This window comes from Falco punctatus, assembly GCF_963210335.1.
Source record: "Falco punctatus genome assembly, chromosome: 4".
In the NCBI taxonomy this organism is placed as follows: domain Eukaryota; kingdom Metazoa; phylum Chordata; class Aves; order Falconiformes; family Falconidae; genus Falco; species Falco punctatus.
Genome location: NC_137583.1, coordinates 107,895,481 through 107,917,777, shown reverse-complemented (window position 1 = coordinate 107,917,777; position 22,297 = coordinate 107,895,481). Strand labels below are relative to the sequence as shown.

At 40.3% G+C, this 22,297-nt stretch overlaps 1 protein-coding gene and 1 long non-coding RNA gene across 9 annotated transcripts; one reads left to right on the top strand and one right to left on the bottom strand.

Annotated features, from left to right (window-relative positions):
• Positions 1–7: 7 nt before the first annotated feature.
• Positions 8–19,836, top strand: OXNAD1 (oxidoreductase NAD binding domain containing 1). 8 transcript variants are annotated; one of them, XM_080386485.1, is made up of 8 exons: positions 8–50; positions 4,882–5,044; positions 5,332–5,395; positions 8,735–8,841; positions 12,339–12,480; positions 15,697–15,939; positions 18,770–18,878; positions 19,472–19,836. In XM_080386485.1, exons 2-8 carry the CDS (start codon positions 4,914–4,916, stop codon positions 19,624–19,626), a joined length of 951 nt encoding a protein of 316 aa, XP_080242611.1. In that variant the 5' UTR covers positions 8–50; positions 4,882–4,913; the 3' UTR covers positions 19,627–19,836. The 8 variants fall into 8 exon arrangements, with proteins under 8 accessions (XP_080242611.1, XP_080242610.1, XP_080242609.1 ...); XM_080386484.1 differs by lacking the exon at positions 8–50 and having other exon boundaries at positions 98–5,044; positions 15,697–15,733; positions 15,842–15,939; XM_080386483.1 differs by lacking the exon at positions 8–50 and having other exon boundaries at positions 98–5,044; positions 15,697–15,733; positions 15,839–15,939.
• On the bottom strand, positions 16,382–18,774 carry LOC308063463. The gene is made up of 2 exons (XR_013927967.1): positions 17,643–18,774; positions 16,382–16,929 (listed from the first exon to the last, which is right to left on the bottom strand). It is a non-coding gene; the product is annotated as an uncharacterized lncRNA (long non-coding RNA).
• Positions 19,837–22,297: the final 2,461 nt, after the last annotated feature.

The window sequence follows — 22,297 nt, the reverse complement described above, 5'->3', positions numbered from 1 at the left end:
CGGGGCGGGGGCGGGGCGAGGGCGGCTCTCGTCACGTGGTGCGGCGCCGGGTAGGGGCGGCGGGGCCCGCTGGGGAGCGGGGTGGGGGGGAGGGGGCAGCCGGGGCCGGCGGACCGACCGACCGATCCCCTTCCTCCCCGCTGTGCCCGGCTGCGGGGCGCCCTCCGCGCCTCGGCCCTGCCGATGCGCCCGAGCTGAGCTCCCTGTGCGACCCCGGGGGCTGCGGGCACAGGGCCGGGGGCTGCCGCCGCCCTGTCCCTCCCCTCCCGGGGGCCGTGGCGGGGGCGGCAGGGCCGGCAGCCACCCGGCTGCTTCACGCCGCGCCGTGCCCCGGGCGAGGGGACCGCGTGGTTCGGCGGGGGCTCCTGCGGCGGCCGCCTTGCGCGGAGCGGTGTGATAGCGGCCTGCGTGCGTGCCCGCGGCGCGGCGGCCTGCTGGCGGCCGGCCTGCCGGCTCGCCCGTGCGGCCCGGCGAACCCAGCGCAGCGCTCTGCCTTCGGGAACCGGCGTAGGGTTGAGGAGAAGGAGAGGTGCAGCCGTAGATCTGAAGCGATATTTAACCCCGGGCCAGCGGGTCGCAGGGTGAGGAGGACGGATGAATTGCCTGACTTTAATTGTAAGCGAGGAGAGGAGGGAACCTTAAAGGAAAGTAGGGTTCGTTTCCGTGGAGCAAAGGAAGGGAGGATTCGGAGTGGCTGTTTCTCTAAGGGCTTCGGCAAGAAGATAATACCGAGTAAAGGGAGATTGTCCCCCCCCCCCCTCCCCCCCCCCCCAGGCAGGAGCTTGGGGGGCTGAAGCGCTGCGCTTCTGGGCAGGGCAGGGGTTGCAGGAGCAGAGCAGGTTGCGGAGATGAGATGGATAATGGGGGAGAGGCCCTTCACCTTCTGTAAAGGTGTGAGTCAGGCCTGGATGTGGTATACAGGAACCAGGACTCGTTAAAAGAAATCTTGGAATTTGTGAGTTGCAGAGTAAAAATTACAAGTGATTTTCATTGTGACTTTCATGATTGGAAAGCACTTGATGATGTAAATGGAACAAGTATCTTGAACCACTGTTCCAGAGTTATTTTTTTTATTTAGGGTAGAGTCTCGGTCTTAAAGTAGTCTGTGTTAGTGGGATCTTGCAAGTTTGACTTCAAAGTTGTAGCTGCTACAATAAAATAAGGCTGACCTTTACGTCGTTTTCAGTATGATGTATTGATGTTGAAGGTTGGTTTGGTTGTTTGATTGGGTTCTTTTAGATTTCATGTGTAGAACTGACTATATTTGCCTCCTAAAGTGGTACCAGTGAAAATGAGAATGAGGCCGGCTTTAAGTGACCGTCAACCTTGGCAGCAGAATTAAACCCGCGGTGTAAAATACGCAATTGAGGATCCGCATTGGATTTTAAAGTTAGGCCACTTATTCTGCCAGCAGATGTCGCTGTGTTTAGTAGCGATTGCAGAAGGGGTTTTGAAGGGTGTGAGGCGATTTATAAAAAGCAATACCAAAAAAAAAAAAAAAAAGAATAATTAAACCTTTCTTCTCGGTCCTTGGCCTCCGAAGCAAAGCATCGAGCTTTTTTATTTTTATGTTCTGATGATTTAACTGAAGTCACAGCTGTTGGTATAAACAGCTTACGTAAGAATGTCCACTTTCAAACATTCTTCGTTTTTACTTTGATTTAGTGTGGTAGAGTGAAAAGCTTGAAAACAGCTTTTCACACAACACCCACAAAAGTATATCGCTATTATATCACACGGTCATTTGGTAACAGCTACCACAGCTGTTTCAAAGCAACTGCAATTTAAGGAACAAATTTGCTCCAACTCAGGTGTTGCCTTGAATCAAAAAGGAAGAAGCCTAAAAAAAGATGTAGATGGATATAACCAACGTGTGCTATCTAAAAAACTCCAGATCATTAAATGACCTCATGAATTTAAGTCACTTGATGATTTTTGAGCATTCTGGGTTTGCAGACTGAACGTGCTGAGTTAATGTGACTTCTTCATTAGGTGTCTACTTTGTCTTGCTAAAATATTTTAAGATTGTTAATAGTTTTGTTGTCAATAGCTTCTACACTTTTGCATGTAGAAAGTGCTAAAGTATTTTGTTTAAACAGAGTACTCTATGTACTGTGGCAAAAAGGAATTAAAGTAATTTTGCTCCCTGGTGGTAGAAGTGTTTTAAATAATTCCACTTTGAAAAGTTGCAAGCTGCTGTGGAATTAAATGCTAAAAAGCTATTAAAAATTATGGACAGTTAAAAGCTGCAGGAAGCATTTCTTATGCTTGAAAGTGGGCATTCTGAGTAGTTACAGTAAGTGTATTTATTCCATTTCTGAGCAGCCTGATTCATGAAAGTTCTGCCTCCCATTTGTACAAGATTACAAACAGGACAAATTACTAACAGCCAATGCAGCTGTTAGTGAAAGCCTACAGAGTATAGGCCCGATTAGTTAAACAGGCTGGATCGCTGCCATTTCAAAGGATTCAAAATGAAAAACAAAAACATTTTGAAAATAAATTACATGCTTTAAAAGAATGTAGAAAAAGAGATTTAAGTGGAAGTGAAAAATTAAGAATGATTTAAAGAAGCAATGGACTGCATCATAGAAGCAATGTAATTTGATAGGTGGTGATAATACGGCAGAGAATGTTGCTAATCCATTTTAGGAAAAACAAAGGCGGATTTACAAGCAATGTGAAGTATCAGCTCACTATGAACCTGTTCCTAGACTTCGTAAATAAAGGGTATTTCTGACTGACTTTGAACACTGTAAATACCAGTTTATCTTTCTCTGTCACAGCTCCGTTTGAGTATGCAGTTTTAAAGCTTCACACCAGCTTACACTGTAGTGCGTGTAAGGGTCTGCTGCTTGCTTAACTGTTTGGAGATGTAAGTATTGTGTAGGTTGTGTGGAAGGATGAAGGCTTGTCGTGGCTTAACCCCAGATGGTAACCAGGTACCATGCAGCTGTTCGTTCACTCCTGCCCCCGCACCACCCAGTGGGATGGGGAGGAGAATCTAGGGGGGGCGGGGGGAAGTAAAACTTGAGGGCTGAGATAAGAGCAATTTAATAATTGAAATAATAATAATAATGAAAAGGAGAGGGAACGGGAGAGGAATAAAATCCAAAGGGAAGAGAAAAAAACCCAAGCGATGCACAGTGCAGTTGCTCACCACCCACTGACGGATGCCCAGCCCGTCCCTGAGCAGCGACCAGCAGGCTGCAGCCAACTCCCCCCAGTTTTTATACCCAGCGTGACGTTCCATGGCATGGAATCTCCCTTTGGCTAGTTGAGGTCAACTGTCCCGGCTGTGTCCCCTCCCAGTTTCCCATGCCCCTCCAGTATTCTGACTGGCAGGGCCTGAGAAACTGACAGGTCCTTGACTTAGTATAAACATTACTTAGTAACAACTAAAACATCCCTGTTGATGATGAAAACATCAACACTTGTTCTCACACCAGATCCAAAACGCAGCTCTGCACCAGCTACTAAGAAGAAAATTAGCTCTATCCCAGCTGAAACCAGGACAGGGATTTATGCTTGGAGCAGGACAGTTGCAAGCACTGGATTAAGCCAGTCCCAGGTGTAGGCCTTGGTATTTTTAAGTTCCTGAGGTTTCTGTTTTCTGTTCCTCAGTGCCCCTTAAGTGAAGCTTTACCATTCAGCATGTCAACCGTCACCCTAATTCAATATCATTCACAAGTTTGCTGGTGTTATGTTCTGCCTCATCATCCAAGTTATCAGTAAATTTATTGAAATCTGTCAGCCCCAGTATCACCCCCAGGGCTCTTACTGTTACTAGGTGGCAACTGAAGCAGGTTGAAGCCATCAAGTCTTTAATTCTGTCTGCCCAGCCAGTTTTCAACCAGTCCAACAGTTCTTTTGACGTCATCCCTGTAGCACACACAATGAACAGACGCCTTTTCAAGGTGGTTTATTGTAGCCAGCCAGTGTTCCTGGCTTGATTTATGTTATTTCTCTCAGTCACGGTCCTTTCTCTTCTGTGGTACGTTCACTTACCAGACAAACTGCTCTTCTCGGATTTCCCACAGAAGCCTGGATATTTGTATCTTAATAATGCATATCAAAAACGACAGCACTGGAGGAAACCTGAGTGAGGATCCCGTGACGTTAGGTTATGTGTATGCTATGGGAGATGATGTCAAAGCCCACAGGACAGTCAAGGTGTATGGAGTCCACTGCTGGCCCCTTGGCTGCGTGACCAGGCATTTCATTACAGTAGGGGTTCAGATTTATCAAGCATAATTCGCCCTTGGTAAATCCGCGTTGAATCTCCTTGATTACTCTCTTAGCTTTCGTACAGCTAAAGGGACAAGCTCCGAGCGTTTTTGGTGGTGCTGACCGGACATGGGCACAGCTTCTTGCCTCTTTAAAAATGACCATGCATTAGCCTTTCTCCAGGCAGTTGGAGACTTTCTCTGATAACTGTTTTTCAAGCCTGTCAGCTGTGTTTCGTAGCAACCTTGAGTGTAACCCATCTGGCTGTGTGTATTTGAATACATCCCGCTTCTCTGGGTGGTTGCTGGCCTCACTCCTTATCCCTTTCCTTCCCAAACTGCTGGTACAAGGAGAGGTCTGGGTGCAGGCTTTGCTTGTGAAGATAGAGGCAAAAAAGGTGGTGAGTACTTCAGCCTTTTCCATATCGGCTGTGGCAAGGTTGACTACTTCCCTATCAATTGGTGGATGCACGTTTTCACTTCTTTATGATACTTTTGTACTTGTAAAATTCCTTCTTCTTAGTCTGTATGTCTATTGCTAGTTTTAACTCCAGCTGAGGTTTGATCTTTCTCATTTAATGGAAATAAAGGGTGAAAACAAGCTATGTAAAATAGTGAGCATTTTATTTAACAAGTGTTTCTATGGATTTTTCAGGAGCTGGTGATTCTGAAGACAGCCCAGTCGTCATGGCTCATGCTACTATTTGCGTAGGTTTTACTGTTCCTCAGTTACTGAGAGGAGCCAGCAGAATTTTTCTCACTCATTCTACATTGGTGGTGTTGAGGCACTGTGCTTTTTGTTACTGCACAGTGAACGGGTAGGTTATCCACATACAAAAGCTGCTTTTCTTTTTTTTGTTGTTGTTGTTGTTAAAAGAGAATGTCATGGTAACGCTTGTCAAAATGAAGCTGACAGATTATTACGGACCTACAAATACTTATTTAACTCCCAATTATATATTTGTATTTAATTCTTATTTAGACTTAGGTCATCTGTAGTCTGGATTACACTGGTAAATTGTTATGTTAATAGAAATTCATATCAGTAAGGGACAGTAGTGCAGCTGTCAAAATGACAATTATCTTTCTTTGCTTTTTGTTGCAGCACAATAAAATCAAAAAGGAAAATGGATCATCTAGAAAAGACAGCAAATAATTTTCGCCAGGAGGTTAGTGTTCTGTTCTTTAGGATGTAAGTGATTATTTTCTCTTTTGCTGTGAAGAAACTGGATAATTGTATTTGATTCTTAGGCTTCCTTTTGTCTTCTACTGGAGTCTATTGTACATCTTCTCAGTTTTCATATACTATTACAAGTGTATTTTGTAGTTAATGGGTGGAATATAATGAGTTATAAAAATTATCGGTGATGCGTGGTGTTGTTTATGTTGGACAACAAATTTAATAGAATTCTGGTCAAGTATGGATTATGATAAGTAACGAAAGCATGCAGATACCCATCATCTGTCTTCTCAGGCTTCTCAGATTTTCACGGATTTCTGGTTCAAATTTTCAATTAAAAAAATGTGGAAAATGGCCTTTTATAACATAAGAAGTAAGATTAGAAGTGTAGACACTTTGAAGGGAGACATGATAGCTGTAAAAAGTATCTTAGTTGCATCTGGTTTAATTCACGAGAAATATAGAGCATGGTTCTCCACCAAAATCCGGAAATGCTTATTCTGGAACTCAGCTTTGTGCAGTAAGCGTTCTTCCTTATAAAGTTCAGAGGTGAACATACTCTTGTATTTCATATAGGTATTTCCTTTCTGTAATGAGCTAAAGTAGATGTTTGGAAATTTTTAAATACAGGGAGACTATGATTTCAATTTTCAAATTCTCAGAAATTGAAGTTTAACTAGTGAAAACAGTTCTGCATTTTTCATAGACTTTTTCCAAAATAGGGCACTTTTTTGACTGAAAAATCCCATCTTTAATTCCCAGGAGTTGGGAAACGGTGCCCAATTTTTCTCTATTGTTTAATTAGCTTCATTCATGACAGGCCAGCCTCGCGCATGTGTCACACGGCAGGACAAACTGTTCTCAAACCCATGACACGTTAATCTGCGTACGTGTACTTAATTTAAGTCCTCCTCTGCTAGGTTTTTCCCTAACTGTAGTTGACATAGTAGGTAGGTAGGACAAATGCAGCCTGGTTCAGCCTGTTGCCGGAGCTGTCGGGGTGTGAGCCAGCTTTGGGAACCACGAGCCTCAGGGCTCTGCTCCAGCTACTCACAGCTGATGTCAGCTCCTGCTTGGGTCCGGATGGCACCTGCTCAGTGGATCCAGTTTGTGCTAAATTAACTCAGTACACGGAGAAAAGGCGTGTAGGGACAGGCACAGATACACATTCTTGTTTGCTGCTGACATGGAAAAAATTATTGCACTTTTGAGTTTTGCAACCTTTTTTTTTTTATTTATTTTGGATATTTTTGTTTCCTTGGCTTGCTTACTTTTTCTGCTCAACTGGGTAGCTGGAAAATACCTGGAGAATGGATCCTTACAAGGTGTTGGAAGCTCTGATATGGTGCAGGGAACTGCGTAAGGCCTGAGGAAGAGAAGAAAGCTGTATGGGATAGGTGAAAGAGCACGGCTCAGTTCTTGCTACTGCAAATTCTCTGCATATCAGAGGATTATGCTGTTTCTTTTTTTAATGCTTGATTTATTCTTTGTTGCTTGATTTCCGACCACTTTAAAATCAGTTTATTTTAAATCCTCTGCTTGGTTTTAAATTCCATATAATCAGCAGTTGGCTTCCCTCAGTCTGTTTTGCCTTATTTGGCCACTTCACTCTTGTAGAAAGATGAAAGAATCGTAGATCTGTGTTGCATTAGTGTGTATGCTACACAATGTCGCCTGTTGAGGGGTGGTAATGTGAAAGACCAGGGTAATAAAACATGCCCAACACTTTCCTGAAATACAGCAGCAGAATCTGGAGTCCTGTGTTCTCATCCCTCTTGCTGCAGCCTTGCTCAGGGCCAGCTGGATACTCTTGTGATGGCCCAAAACACTGGTTGTATGTCTTTGGTCACCCTGACTCAAATTTAACTTTTGTAATAACTTTATACTGATTAAGAATTACATTTCCAGTGCTCTGTCAGATCTATCAGCCAAAGAACGAATTAGGGACTGTACTGAAGAGTAAAGAAGGGAGTGAAGAAGATCCAAACTTAATGTCCGTTTCTTGCACTTAAGGTTTCTCCATCAGAACAACTGATCATGTATCTGACGTTTCTCTTGTTAACTTAGATTGCATTCCACATTTAATACTGTCTGCTCAAGCGGAAAAGAAATGTATACTACTTTTTATTTTAAGTTGGCAAATTTCCTGCTGTTTAATGGGACAGTGGACGTGTTCAGATGTTGCTTTATGAATAAATTAATTTCCTGCCATGTGTTTTAAATTAGAGCATAGTTGCTTAAAGTTTGGGTTTTTTTTTTTAATCTGTTTGATCTTACACAAATGAGAAATGGTAGAGTTGTGGTGCTATTATTAGTATTTCCTAGTGTGGTAAATGACATCAGCTTTTTTTAACAGAATACAGTCTGTATATTGCCCTGTGTAGAAAATATTTAGGACATTACTTTCTTTGTAGAGGAAAAAGGTTAATAATTATAACTCAAAAATACCTGAAGAGGAAGGGCAGGGGAGGGGAGGGTATGAAAATCCATGTTGTACTATTGATGGGCATCGAAGACTTTAAGTGGGGCATTCCTGCCCAGTGGTCCTGTTGCAAAATCTGCTTTTCATTTAGGAAAGTTGTTTTTTTTAAAAAAAAAAAAAAAAAAAAGCCAACAAAACCAAACTCTTTAAAAGTGGTATCAACTAGGGATTTTGCATCCTCTCCCATCTGCTCGCCAAACAAAACCTCTTCTGTTAACTAGCAATGAATGCTTGTGTTGCAGTTTTGCCATGTTCATAGATCACCTCAAATTGGTACGTGTGTAAACGCAGTAACACAAGGCTTGTTGGTTTTCTTTCATTATTACATTATGCATTAATCCATAATCTTTCAGTAATGCATTGAATTATTTAGATTAAACTAGATACAGATCCAGAATTCTCCCTAGAACTTCAGTAGCAGCTGATGTTTCACACATTTCCTTTGTCAGTCTTTATATTGGAGATCTTTTTACTCTGTTGCTGTAAGATACAGGAGTGTTTGCCTTGTATAGATATTAAAAGAATCTGAAAAGTGGTAACTAGCAATTGCTTCTCATTATGTTCTCTTCAACTGAAATAAAATAAATTTGTACATAATCTTAGAATAACCCTGACAAAAGTGACAAGACATGTCAGGCTGTACCTAGAAAACCATTTCTCTTATTTGGTGACCATGTAAGTGAGTCCGTTTTTGTTTCTCTACTCCAGTGAAAAAATACTAGTGCTTTAGCTAATGAAATGCCACAGATAACACACGAAGTGGTGGGTATCTCATATGTGGATTCTGGAAAAAAATCGCTGCAAACAGTATCTGTGTAACACAATGGCTTATTTTCCTTTTGTTAGGTAATTTCACAAGCAAAAGTGTGTGAAATCACCAATGAATCAGAGACAGTCAAAAGACTTCGTTTGGCTATTGCAAATAAAGATTTTACTTTCAAAGCAGGACAGTGGTAAGATCTTCCGATATTTGAGGGGAGTATTACTAACAGAAGTCCACTATAACAATATGTTGAAAGGCCTCTGATACTTGAACCTTTGCAAAAATCATTAATTTATATAATACAGTGTTTTATTATTGATTTCTCTGTTTAATACCCGATATGTGGCATAATTTTAAAGTAGCCATTATTAAATATGCTAATATTAATTTTAAAAGGGAAAAAATTGATATTCCTTAACTGTTCAGTTTGGATGTTTTGGTATTTTCTTCTAGTTCACGTTTATTACATTTTTTCTTCCAGAGTACTTTGAAGTACTCCGCACTTTATTCTGCAAGCTGTCTTTACTGTCTGTCTTTACTAGTTATTTTTACAGCCAAGCTGAGACTGCTGATTTGCAAGTTACTTAGTTTTATAATTAAATCAGAATTGCCTGTTAACTTTTTATTTCTTCCCCTAGAAGTTTCCACTCTCAAAATTAAGCCTCTTAGGTCAGATTAATATATAAATACAGATAGACAAACTTGAGAATAAAAAAACTTGAATTATTAAGCCTTTGAAATAATTAGCTGTTTGTTTAAGCAACCTTACAGCTTTTTTTCCCAGGGAAGTGGTGGATTTTCATGTTTGTCTTCCTTCCTTGTTAAAAATATGCCTATTCAATCACTTTTTTTCTCTTAGAAATTAATTTAAAACTATAAGTAGTTTTGGCATTGGACATTTAAATTTTCTTAAACTTTTTCTTGGCTTAGGCCATCTGAAAGTGGTTTTGCTGGAATCAAAGTATAGCTGCTAGGGTATTAACAGCATATGTTACTCATGTAGTGTTAATATGCTGGCTTTTAAATTTAGAACCAGAACACAAGATGTTGATTGCAATAATTTGTTTGTGGAGTAATTTGCTGCAGTTTTTGCACATGTGCAGTGACTCATATGAAATTCTTGCTTGCCAGTACTTGGAAAGTGCGTTTACCCTCCAAAAATGTTTTAGAAATTATAATGCTGAAAACTGAAAGCTTTAATTATAATTACTCTTTTTGATGATCTTCTTCCTTGAAAGTATTCTGATGCTATCGTAAGGTATACAACAACTTTTCTGTACTTGTAGCTGTAAATAGTGGTTGCATGTTTTGATGAGCAGTACAAAACACCAGGCCACCATTTCCTGAGCAGAAAAGGCTAACTCGTTACAATTCGCCATGGTAAGATGTTACAGCCAAAGATTATCACTAAAATGTATATATATTTTTGAAAGTGTTCTAATTACCAAGTTTTTCAGAAGCAGAAGTGATTTTGTTTTGCAAGCATACTAACACATACTGGTCTTTATGTGTTAAAGACTTGTTGCTGTTACCCATTTTGATTTACTAAAATGTGCGTTAAGGTATATACGTGTTATAAGTACTTCAAAGAAGTAGCTTTATGGTTTTAATACATGCTATAAATACTTTGAAGAAGTGGCTCTATGGTTTTAATGTTTCTGATCTCTTCCTCCAGCATTTCTTAAAAGATTTGGCTTAGGTAGCCTTTAAAAGGTGCGAAATGAAAAACCACCGTAAGATCTCTGGTTTACCTCTTTTTGCGCCTCTCCTTGTCGTGGGTTTATGTAGTTGGGTGTTTTTTTTCTTTTTTTCCATACAACTACTCTTTCTGCTTGAGCCGTCACAGATAGCATTTCTTCAGGAGTCCTCTTATCCTTCCTACACACAACTGAGGCAAGCCCTCAGAAATACAAGCTATTCCACTGTAATACAGTATAGTATGCCCTGAAATTGCTCGTAATTATGCAATTGGGAAAGAAATACTAATATAGAAAGACATTTATGCCTACGTTAGTACTTTAGAATGGCAAAACCTACATTTGACTTGGGTTGTACAGGATCCTTTGGTTTTGTATGGATGTTTCCCCACCAGGCACCAATAATGTTTCCCTTACACATCAAGTAGAACATTTTGACTTGAACGTAGATTGTTACTTTACAGCATAAATGTAATGTTTTTTCTTTTCGTTGATGTAAGTAGTAAGGTGATTTTCCACCAGAGGGTGGTAAAGAGCTTTAGTAGCATCTTGAGGTGATCTTGGAGACAATAAATGCTGAGATACGAGAGATGTCCTTCCTAATATCTTAGATCCTTACAGCCAGGACAGCTGCGTCCCATGGTCGGTGGAACCTTTCATGTGCAGTCGGATACCTTTATACACCATCTCGTTTATTAGCATAAAGTTAAATTATCGCTGTAGTATTGTATATATCACGCTTCGTGCATTCTTCGAGAGAAAGCCAGGCTATTTCTCTTTGAAGGGTGAAGCTTTGTGGGGAGGAAACAGGCAAGATCTTTTCTTTAAAAAGTAGTGACCTATTCAAAGTGCTCCTCTTCTCCCTCAAGAATTTGTGATCTCGGTGAAGAATACAGCCGTGCTGTTCAAATGTTAGTGCAGTGGAAGCCAGTGTGTATTTCTTGTTGCATTGCCATGTAACTAATACTGAGCCAGCCTGACTCAGGCTCGAATTGAAAAATGCTTCTCTAGTACTTGGCATTGCTGACCAGTATGGTTCTTTCCCAACTGGAGCAGCACAGTTAGTTTTAAACATTGGTTTTCTTTTGAAATACAGAGATTTTGTAATGTGCTGTAGAAAATTAAGTATTGAAAGATCTGTGCAACACAGAGGGGTGTAAATGTTAGGTCCTACACCAACTTTTAACCTTTTCTGATACTGTTTGGAGCGTCAAAGCCTTACTTTTCTGAAAACGAATTACAGCTCAGATGTAGGAATGGCTTGCCTTCCATGCTCTCTGATTGCCGGTGTTGCAAAGGCTTAGCCATATGTTACCTTCTAATCTGTGGAAACCCACGTGTGGTCTTTAGCTTAAAACCAAACTTGCAGTAATTTATTCCAGTTCAGCTCCCTATCGAGTAGAAAGCGGGATCTGCCACCGGACGGCACTGCAGCCCAGTCGGTAAAGCAGTTCTGCCGCTGGGAACTCATTTTCCATATGAGACATTTTTTACAAACCGTGGTTTTATTTCAGATATTTCATCTTCCCATGAAAAGAACTGTGTAATCTAAAGTAATTTCCCTAAATTAGTTTCCCAATCTTCTTACGTTTGAATATTGAAGAGCCCATCAAAGGGACCAAAGAGAGTGGGATTTAAGCCGCTCTATCAGTCCGTATTGTGTTTTTGTTTTAATACTTAAAGAATTTATTCGAACATTTAGAATTCTAGTCTGTTGTAAGATGTGGCATCTAATGCTAACAGCAGAACAGTTTAAAAACCTGCTATTTTAACAAAGGTGATGACATGTTTCTGGATGAAAATAATTCTAAGGAAATGGCAGCAGTCAAGATTAAATCCTTTTTTGGAAGTTATGTTATGGAAATGAAGATGTCTTTGGAAAGGAAGGATAATTGAAACAAAGGCAGCCATTTTGTTTTGGTTATTGTTTTCCATGTTTGGGGTTGTTGGCTTTTTTAAAAAAAAAGTTTTGTTGCTGGTCTATTTTTAGGGTTGATTTCTTTATTCCTGGAGTATCAGTAGTTGGGGGATTCTCTATATGTTCAAGCCCTGGCCTGTTGAATCGAGAAGGAATGTTAGAGCTGGCAGTAAAGCACACTGTTCATCCTCCTGCTGACTGGATTCACACTAAGGTAAATGAGATTAACTGTGAGGTTTGGCTTTTTTCTCCCCCCCCTCCCCCGCCTTTTTGGGGGGTTGGAGGGGGTGGTGTGTGATTGCAAATCACTTTTTGCTGTCGAGTGCAAAATTCCTGTTGACTTGTGCAACCATTTTTAATACAACATACATTCTAAAACCTTTTGTTCGGTAAGAGACTGAAATGAGGTGTATGTGGGGTAATATGGTAGTTATTTGTCATCTTTTGACTCCGGTTGTGCTTGGTGGACTTGCAGTGCTGTTGTGGTGTGTGTAAGGGTTCACGCTCTTTTGGAATTAATGAACTGGAAAATGTTGAAAATCCGCTGTTCTGTGTCCCTGAGAACAGGCTGTATCGCACATTACAAAGTTACATCTGATAATTTGCCATCATTCCTGGGCATTTCTACAAGTATAAACTGGGAGTCATTGTCAGATAAATATAAATTATGGGGGGAGGGGGGCAAAGGGAGATACTTAGATCAGTTTTTCTGAAATGATAAAACACATACTTCAGAATTTTTATAGTATTCTTTTAAATATGCAATATTTTTGTAATATTGACATAACCCAAGGCCTGATTTCTGCTATATTCAAAGCAAAGTCTGACACTTTGGCCTCTTGCAGTGTTTTGTTCGTCTGTTTACCCCGTTTAGTTGTAGTCAGAAGAGTCCTGTTTCTGCTGCTGATCATATTTCATAGATGATCTGTCCTATCAACTTTTGTTCTTTTCACAGCCCCTTGTGATCTATCCTGTTTACTGTTCTCTGCCTGACATTTGTACTTCTTAAATATGGCTGCCAAGTTTAAATTGACGGATTCTTCTAGATTTATAAATAGTGCCAATTTGTTCGGTGGCCAGCAGAGTTACAGTAAAGATTGATGCAAACTTCCTAGAATTCAGAATATGCAGAGTGGTGCTAATCGAGTTGTTAGCATGTGACCATCCACAGTATTTTAATTGGTGTCATATCAAGTTATCTCCACTAGAACATAAACAAAATAATTCTTTGAGATGTTGTGTAGAACTTTCAGTGCACGTGCCAGCAGACCCCATAATGCCTAAGATGGTTGTCTGGTTTTTGGTGTTGCTCTTCAGAGAGAATATGAAGGCCTTACTTCATAATTCCCAGTCTCTGGCCACTCTTTTAGGATTTTTGATGTCGTAAGTTTGCTGTTGCGGAGTTTTCTTGTTGAATTTATAGGAAAAGCTTTAGTTAGTGGGTAAGCTAGTCAAACCTGATACTGTGGAGAAACCTCCAGGGTATATATGGACTCTTCTAGCTAAACAAAAGTGTGTGCTTTTCCTTAGGAAAGAAGAAGAAAAAAATCAACCTAGAATTTGAGAAGGTTGTATATGTGGTGAAAAATCTGTGGTACTTAATTGTTTAGAAGTTATTTCTAAAGCAAGTTGGTATCTCAGGATAAAAGATGTTATGGGAATAGTTTGTACTCATTTACTCGCTGTATTTGGGATTTTTAAAGGTACTTATTTTTTAATATTACTGTATTATAAAATCCTAAAGCTTTATAGCTTTAGGACAACACAACCTTTTCTTTAGAAAAATGTCTGTGTATTATATTGATTGCTTCACTTCTCCGCCTAAGCTGTTTCAGTGCTGTACTTACAAACTAGGCTAAAGGACAACACTTTCTCACTGTGTTACTCCAGAGTGGTGGTGTTTATTCTTGAGTATTAATTTACTGTTATCATTGTCATGGCTAAAGCACTGAAATATGTGAGAGACTGCTGATTAAGAGAGGTTCTTCCTGTGTCCTGTGTCCAATCTTGATGAGTTAGAGCTGATTAAGGAGGCAAATTAGACAATAATGAGGTTGTTTCTCCCTAAAAACACTTATTTCCACAAAGGGTACCATATTCTATATCGTCCTTCTGCCACAAGAATCTGGAACACTTCTGGATTTGTGCATCTCTAAAATAGAGTAAAACATGGTAGGAAAGCCTGGCAGTGTATACTGAAAAGGGAGAGAGAAATTATTCTCACGTGAGTGCTGGTTTTCTTACACTATAATTGAGAGGGAATACTTCATGCAGTAATTAAGGAAGGCAAGAAATGTTGGGGGTTTTTAATGGTTAATGCTCACTACTTCAGGAACCTCTGTGTTCTGTGCAGTACCTGCATCCAAGGGTCTCCTCCTTCATCCTGGTGGAATTGTTACGTGTTTAGATCTTTGCTGACAATACAGTTGTCGTTAATGGAAATCCTTTTGGTTTAGTTACTGTTTCCTGATATCAAAAGTTTTTTTGGAGGAAGTGTTTTTATTCTGTGAGTGAGTGACTGCTAATTTATCAGCAGTTCCTGTAGCTTTGCTTTTTTTCTTTCCTCCTGTCCCACCTTCATTAGCTTCCCTATCCTTTTTATTTTTTAAACACTATATATGGCCTGAAATGAGTTCTGTGTTTCGCTCCGATTTGTTGTTACCTTGCAGTGATGTGGGAGAACTCACCTGACTTCTCTGTACTGCAGTTTCGCCCCTCATACTGGGATGCAGTGCTGGTTTACCACGATGATACTGACCCAAATGTTTTATTTTTGGTTTAGCTTTAGTGTTCCATGCATCAAAAAAACATGCTTTGGCAAATTTCCCTAAGAGATAATTTACGTTCGAGTGGAGAGGAGGAGAGGAGGTTTCCCCCTAATTTTTCTTATTCTGCAACTCTGCAGGTGGAAATGCAGAAGTGGTTCTGCAGGAAATATTTTTGTGGATACTTGCTTCACTTCTGGGTGTGTTTTATTTTTTAGGAGTGGGGATGGAAAAACCTTTTGCATCTGTGCAACTCATTCTGACTTCCTTCTGTGACCTCATAGCAAGGCCTTTTTTGACGGGAGCCTGGGTTTGAGTAAAAGTGTGATCTCACAGGTTAACCTCTGGTTTTCACAACCACATACTGCTCTGGCATGAATCATTCGTCTTTCAACTCTTATGGGGGTGGGAAGGGGGAGTCACCATCCTGCCTTATCAGAAGACTGAAACTTTTGAAAGTAGAACTAGATTCCTAGAGACACTGGAACTGATTGCTTCAGTTAGCTGGAAACTGTTTATTTTAAGGTATTTCAGTTTTGCCTCACTGGTCAATAAAAATAAAAAAAAATCACAGCCCAGCGAGTCCTGTGACTGTGGTGCAAGAACAGTAATATTTCAACTTCTGCTTTTAGTTTTGAAATTAAATATCTTCTTTTCCATCCTAGTGTACTGTTGACTCAGAAGTGGCCCTTCGAGTGGGAGGTGATTTCTTCTTTGATCCTCAGCCTGGTGACTCCCCTGTAAAACTAGTGCTGATAGCAGGAGGTGTTGGAATTAACCCATTGTTTTCTATACTGCTACATATAGCAGATCTTCATGGATACCAAGAGGGTAAAGGAAATGGATACAAAATGGGAACAGTGAAGCTGTACTACAGTGCAAAAACTACAAGTGACCTTTTATTTAAGGTAAAAAAAAGTGGGTTTTTTTTAAATAGATCTCAGATATTTAGCTGTTAGTGTGCGTATCATTCTGTTGCCAAATTCCGGAGAGCCCCTCTGCGTAACACACTGTACAGAGACAAAAGTCATTTTCTGCCTCAAATCCTGTGTGTGTTTTGTTAGTTACTTGTGCCAGTGTACAAATTAAGGCTTGCACTGGACATACCTTGACCCATGGACTTAACTGCCAAGTCAATTAGGCCTAAATTTTACTACAGCCCTACATTTTACTGTAATTTCATGAGAGCATCATAATATACTAAAGCTTATCTATACTATAAGATAGATGTGTATACACACACTAATAGTATGCATAATGCTATATGCTATAATACTGTAACCGCATAGTCTCAGTATAGATTGTATTGAATTTAAAGACTAGCAAGAGCAATTACGACCAAAGGAAATACTTTCTAAAATAATAGATGAGCTTTATTGATAATGCAGTAGTTACTATTGGATACTAGTGTATGACTGAAGGATTTATAACCCTTTGTAAAATTGCTTGTGTAGTAAGTACTTCATCAACATTTACTTAGCAGTTAAAGTTCAGTTGTCACACACAGCCATTAAGGCTCACTGATAACATTTTTGGGTCAAATCAGCACAGCTTCTATGAAGAGGATCTGATTTAGGTTTCTTTGCAGTATTGAAAGCTTTTGATTGTAAGATAAAGGTGAAAATCTATCATGATTCCGGAAATTGTGTATAGGTTCCATCACTAGTTTTTCTTCTGTACTTCTACCATGTTTCTAGATTGTGAAGATGTTTGCTTTCTTTGAAAAGTCATTTGTTTGTGGCTAGAAGCAGAATAACAAACTGGAACCTAGCTGCTCTTCCATTTGGCCACCTACTCATCACCCAGTCTGTTCACAATTTTTTTCAGCACAGGAGCTAGGCATCTCCAGAGTTCCATCTCAGCAGTGTTACGACAGCAGTGCTTTTGCACTTGAGCTTCTGGGAGAGAAGAGAACACAATGATATGTTGCAGTGCTTAAAAAACATCCTCCTGTTCATTCTTCACGTGTCCCTCAAATCTAGAACATATATATGAAAATTCTTTACTTCTGTGCAGAGGGCTGAGGAAGCAGGATTACTAGTCTTAATGCTCTTGTGCTATACATCTGTACAAATCTCTGTGAGGAACTGCTAGGTTGGCACTAATGGTTTGGAGGACCTGTTCCCTGTAGAAGCACCTGTGTGTAGGCTGACAAGGACAAAGGGCAATGCTCAAGTAATTGGTTTAATACTGGCCTTTGATGTGCTCTCATTTCACAGGCTGATGCGCTGCTTTCGAGAACCTCATTGTTTACAAAGGTAGAAGCATATGGTGTTAGAAATACAAGACAGCATACTAACTTTGCTGCTTCAAGATGCCATCTAGCTGGGTTTTCTTGATTTCACGAGGACTGAATGTGACCCTTCTTTCCCTACCGTGGCTGGGACACTGAGGGATAGGGCTTCTCCCTTAGGTCTATATTGCTCAGCTGTCGTCTCTGTGCACTGACTCACTAGGCTGTGAGGAGCCTGCTGAGCTGTTGAAATTCTCCTTCATTTCAGTTAAAGTATCCTCTTGCCTTAGGATACTAGAAAATACTACTTTGGTGGTTGATCTCACATGTATTTGCCACTTTCTGTCCATGTCACCGCATTACAGAGCGATGGCTTACCACCAGGTGTTGCGGATGGCTGCCCGATTATTTAAGTTCTACCTTGGGCGTGCTCTCTGGCTTGGTGCTAGGATTTCAACTTGGCAGGACATAATCTGTTTCCAAAATGCTATCAAATGGTATGTGGTTCCATATGAAGGGGACAGAAGTTTAGAGTCGCATCCAGGGCAGTGAAAGCAGGACAGTGTTAGAGGTGGTAGTGGAGTGGCGTACAGCAGCGTTGGTCTGTGCTGCTCTTCATTCCACGTCTCTTCAGGGAACCAGAAACAGGTTTGTCTATAAAGTAGAATGTCTGGGGTTTTTTGTTAAGCAACCCATGGCAGACAGTTCAGTGTAATAACTAGTTAGCAAGCAAACACATTTAAAAAAATGAGCTAATTTACCTAATGACAGAGTAGAAAGTATTTTTATTTCAGAATATTCTAAGAAAGAATTCCAGTGTCTATTCCAGCAGTGAAAATCCCAAATAGTGCAGAATCTAGACAATAACTAAATCTTAATTTCAGAACTAACTACAGCATCTGACTGACAGGTTTGGGGTTTTTTATTGTGATTTGAACCGAAGCCGCTGGGTTTTTGGTGGTAACTATCACAGTTGTGACTTAGGGAACTGAAAATTACAGTTTCTACTCTGGTAAAAATAGCATTACCATTGCCACTGTAGTTGATTTTACTTGGAGAACACGAGAGAGTAAAGGATCGGTCCAGTAATCTTACCAGATAAAGCAGACGAGACTCGAGAAGTTCCTAACAAATGGTGAATACATACTGCAGGGGTTTTTTAAATGGAAAACCCATATGGAACTGGAAGGAGGAAATGGTAAGAATTTATATGGGGAAGAAATCAGGAAAGAACGTAACTGGTTCTTAGGTCCAAATCTTACAAATTGCAACCTACTGTAAAAAAGGAGAAAAGTCCTAAGACCGTAGTTGGTAGTATATTCACATTCCAGGTGTGGAACTTCCGTGTGCAGGTCAGCTCTGTGAAATCAAACCCATCAAGTTCTCAGCTCTGAAATGCAAGAGTCTTGGTACTCAGTAACAGTCACTGGTGTTCTGGGACTGTATGCATACATCTGCTTTGATTTAATGGCCTGTGGTATAAGCAAGTGTGTTTAACATTACAGAAAAATATTCTTGGTTTGATGAATGCATTTCCTGGGAAGATCACATGTCGTTTCCACGTTACCCAACAGAGTTCACAGATCTGTAAAGAACTTCAGCCACATGTTACAGGTAAATATAATGGCAGTATACAGAGATTATATCTAAAGTCTAAGTTTGATTACATCCTCATATAATTTAGTATTTTTTTCCACTTAAAGATTCAAAATGAGGTAAGAGTTAAACCTAAGTAATGTCACTCTACATCTTATGTTTTGGAGAAGAAAATTCCCTTTGCAGTTTTTGTTTTCATTTCTCTGTCAATTCTGAACTTTATACTGGTATTTCCCAGTGCAGACTTTATCCCAGAAACTATTAAGCAAAGTTACCTCACTTAAGGTGGGATTGATGAAGGATAAGCTGTTTGTTCATTTCTGTTGTATTTGTGTTAAGAGATACTTACCTATTTATTTTTCATCTGCATGTGGGATTTTTGGTTTTATGTAAGCCATGTTCCTCTTCCCAGGCATTCCAGCTGGAAGTACTAATCTAAATCCCCAGAAGAACAAACAGTTTTGGAAACCTCAAATCTTGCTATTTATTATCCTTAAACAGGCCTGGCATTTTTAAGAAATCAGTGCTTGAAATAGCTCTAACCAGTCGTTCTTTTTGAAATTATGTCATTATTAATATTTGCTCTCATTTCTTGCTTTTTTCTTTGTCAGAGGGAAGAATATCTGAAAAGGATCTGGAAAAGCATGTGTCTAAAGATACTTTATGGTACATTTGCGGTCCACCTCCAATGATAGAATCTATATCCAAACTACTGTCTAACATTGGCGTTCCTAGAAACTGTGTTTTCTTTGAGAAGTGGTGGTAGTAACACCTGCTGAACAGAAAGTATATATTTTTTTAGTGTATTTTGAGAAGCTGAAATGTACAGAAATGGACTATGAATTATTTGCCAGATGCCGCTTCATACAGAGAAGGCATCCTCAGTCATGATGGTGTTCCTTTAATTTAACTGTAATACAGTGCTGCTGCTTTTGGGGGAAGAAAAAGTGATTTTATATTAAAGGCATTAACTGTTCTGGTTTTTTGATGGTTTGCCTAGTTCTTCTGGTAGCAGCATATTTTCACTTTCTACACTCGTTTTGTTAGTCAGCCTTTAAAAGACTTTCAGTGCCTGATTCAGCAGTTGCAGAGAATTAGTTGTGCAGTAAAGCCAGGTCAGTTTAAAATAAATAATAATTCAGGCCACAACTTCTGAATCTGCTCCAAATTCTTGTGCTAACGAGTCAACACGCTGCCTTCCCCAGTTCTATATACTAAATTAATATTTTTATAGAAGTAGATGCTGCCTTGCGACTTCCTTCTCCTGCCACTTCTTGTTAAAAAAAACAAACACCCCTTTTATGTGGCTTATTTAAGTCAGTCAACTGTGTTGACAATAGAAGATGTTTTTTCATAATCCTATTTGCACCCGAGTTAAAAGTATGGAGTACAAAAGCATGAAGAATCTGTTAGCCTCTGACAGGACTGTACGGAGTTATTCATGTGAGCCTGTATCCCTTGCTGGTGCTTGCACGTGCCACGTCCTCAAAAGCAGCAATGGCTAGCAACTGCCAGGACCTGGAATTCCTGTAATCCCGCGGTGGTACACAGTATTAGAGGGCTCCAGCACGCACCAATTCTGTTTGGAAAAAAAGTCTCTGCAAAGTTAAGGGTCCTTTACACCCGGAGGTACACTAAGACCTTAATGGCTGACACCTAAGCGCTTCTTGAATGAAGCACCTTCCCCCAGCTGGCAGAAAAACTCATCATAGAAAGGAGGACACTAACAAAAAGCCATAATGAGTTCATTAATTATGGACTGTATGGACAGTTCAGGTCCTGAAGTGGTAGAGATTCCCACTGTACATTAGAAGACCTCAATAAGGCACCTTTAAATTATTAAAAATACTAAATTATTATTGAATGACTAAAATGTTAAACAGATAAGGCTTTCTCTTTGTTAGTGGCTCTTTTCCTCGAGTTAAATGTTTCAGACAACAGTCAAAGAGGTAATGCAGCAAGGTTTGTGCCATCAGCATTCCTCTGCTCTGCCTTAAACAAAGGTTGCAAAAATATCAATCCCATCACCCAATTTCCAGCCTGTAATGGGACTGTTGGTGTGAAGCACTTTTTCAAGCACGACTTCCCCGTGCTTGGCTAAAAAAGCCTCCAGCCCAGCTGCAGTTCTCTCCCAAGAGACCGTTTCAGTGTCACGCTGCTGAGTTTAGCCTCTAGTCTTAACTATTTTTTATCAGCCTTTTGATACGTTTTACAGCTTGTAGGATACCTACTGCCGCCATCCACATTCACTTTATCTTCAAAACCCAGTGAGACAGCTGAACTGGGAAACTCCAGGCCCTTGCTTTGGGTGCAGCACAAGGCTACTACTGTAATTGTTCCAGAAGTTGGTCGAACAACTGAAACAACCGTAGTGCCTCCTGAACAGCAAAGAGAAAAATCCATACTTACTGCAGCTCAGAATAAACAGAACTGAAGGAATGGGCTGTGATTTCAGTCAGGGAGAGGTGATGCCGACTGACAGACCTTAAAGAGCTGCCTTTTGGGGACAGTACCACGATGAAGGTTTGCTTGTAAGTTTTCATCTGGTGCCTGCAGCAGCCTCATCCACTCAGGTTTGTGCTTCTGTACCATGTGTCACTACATCAAGCTAAAATTACTTGCCTCCTCAGCAGTCACTGCAGACCCAGAGGGGATGGCTCATCAAACTCCTTCCTACTCGAACGAGAGGAAGATTCTTTCCGAGTACCCCTGTTTCAAGGAATGGTTCCGTTTGTTCACTCTAGAATGTAAATGGGACAGTGTGCTTGTCACAAAAAATAAAACCAAGGGGATTTTGTGTTCACAAAGATCACAATTGACATGTCAGAGCTTGACGCTTGAAGGAAGCAGGGTTTTTTTTCTAGAAATGTGCAATACATTGCTATCGGGAAGTACTGGTGTCCTAAAATAAAAACCACGCACTAGAATCCTGCATATTTTAACAGTGTAATGTTTCTGCAAAGCCTTTAAATGTTTGGTTGTTTTTTTTTCTTATGACTTAAATCATTAAGTGGATTATAAACTGGTTTACTGGTTTTTTTCCCCCTTAATGCACAGGCTTTTTTCAGCCCAAATGCCATCTCTTTCACAAGCCACTCTTCAGACCTGCACCAAAACGTCCATTTAATAAAAGGCATTTCAAAACCCTTTGCTTCCGTAATCATCCTCTTTTCCCTCTAACCTCTTTCTGTCATCCCCTGTTATGCTCAGATTGAGCGCTGTGGGGCAACGACACATCTCTAATTGTATGGGCTCACCCGCTTGAAGCGTAGTCTTAAAACACAGAGCGCCAAAAGGTGGAGGAGGAAAAAATAATTCATCCCTCCCCACCCCCAAAATGCCAGTAACCTCAGTTACTGTTAACAAGAAGCTCTTTCTTCCCTTGAACAGTTATCCTGCCAAAGGGCACAGAACACCTTCATTCCGTAATGCATGGA

Bases quoted from the DNA above. Each gene is read 5' to 3' on its own strand.
- OXNAD1 (XM_080386478.1), top strand. From the start codon at position 4,869: ATGGATTTTTCAGGAGCTGGTGATTCTGAAGACAGCCCAGTCGTCATG. The intron at 5,396-8,734 runs GTTAGTGTTCTG...TCCTTTTGTTAG, and splicing joins CAAATAATTTTCGCCAGGAG to GTAATTTCACAAGCAAAAGT. The intron at 15,940-18,769 runs GTAAAAAAAAGT...TTAACATTACAG, and splicing joins CAAGTGACCTTTTATTTAAG to AAAAATATTCTTGGTTTGAT.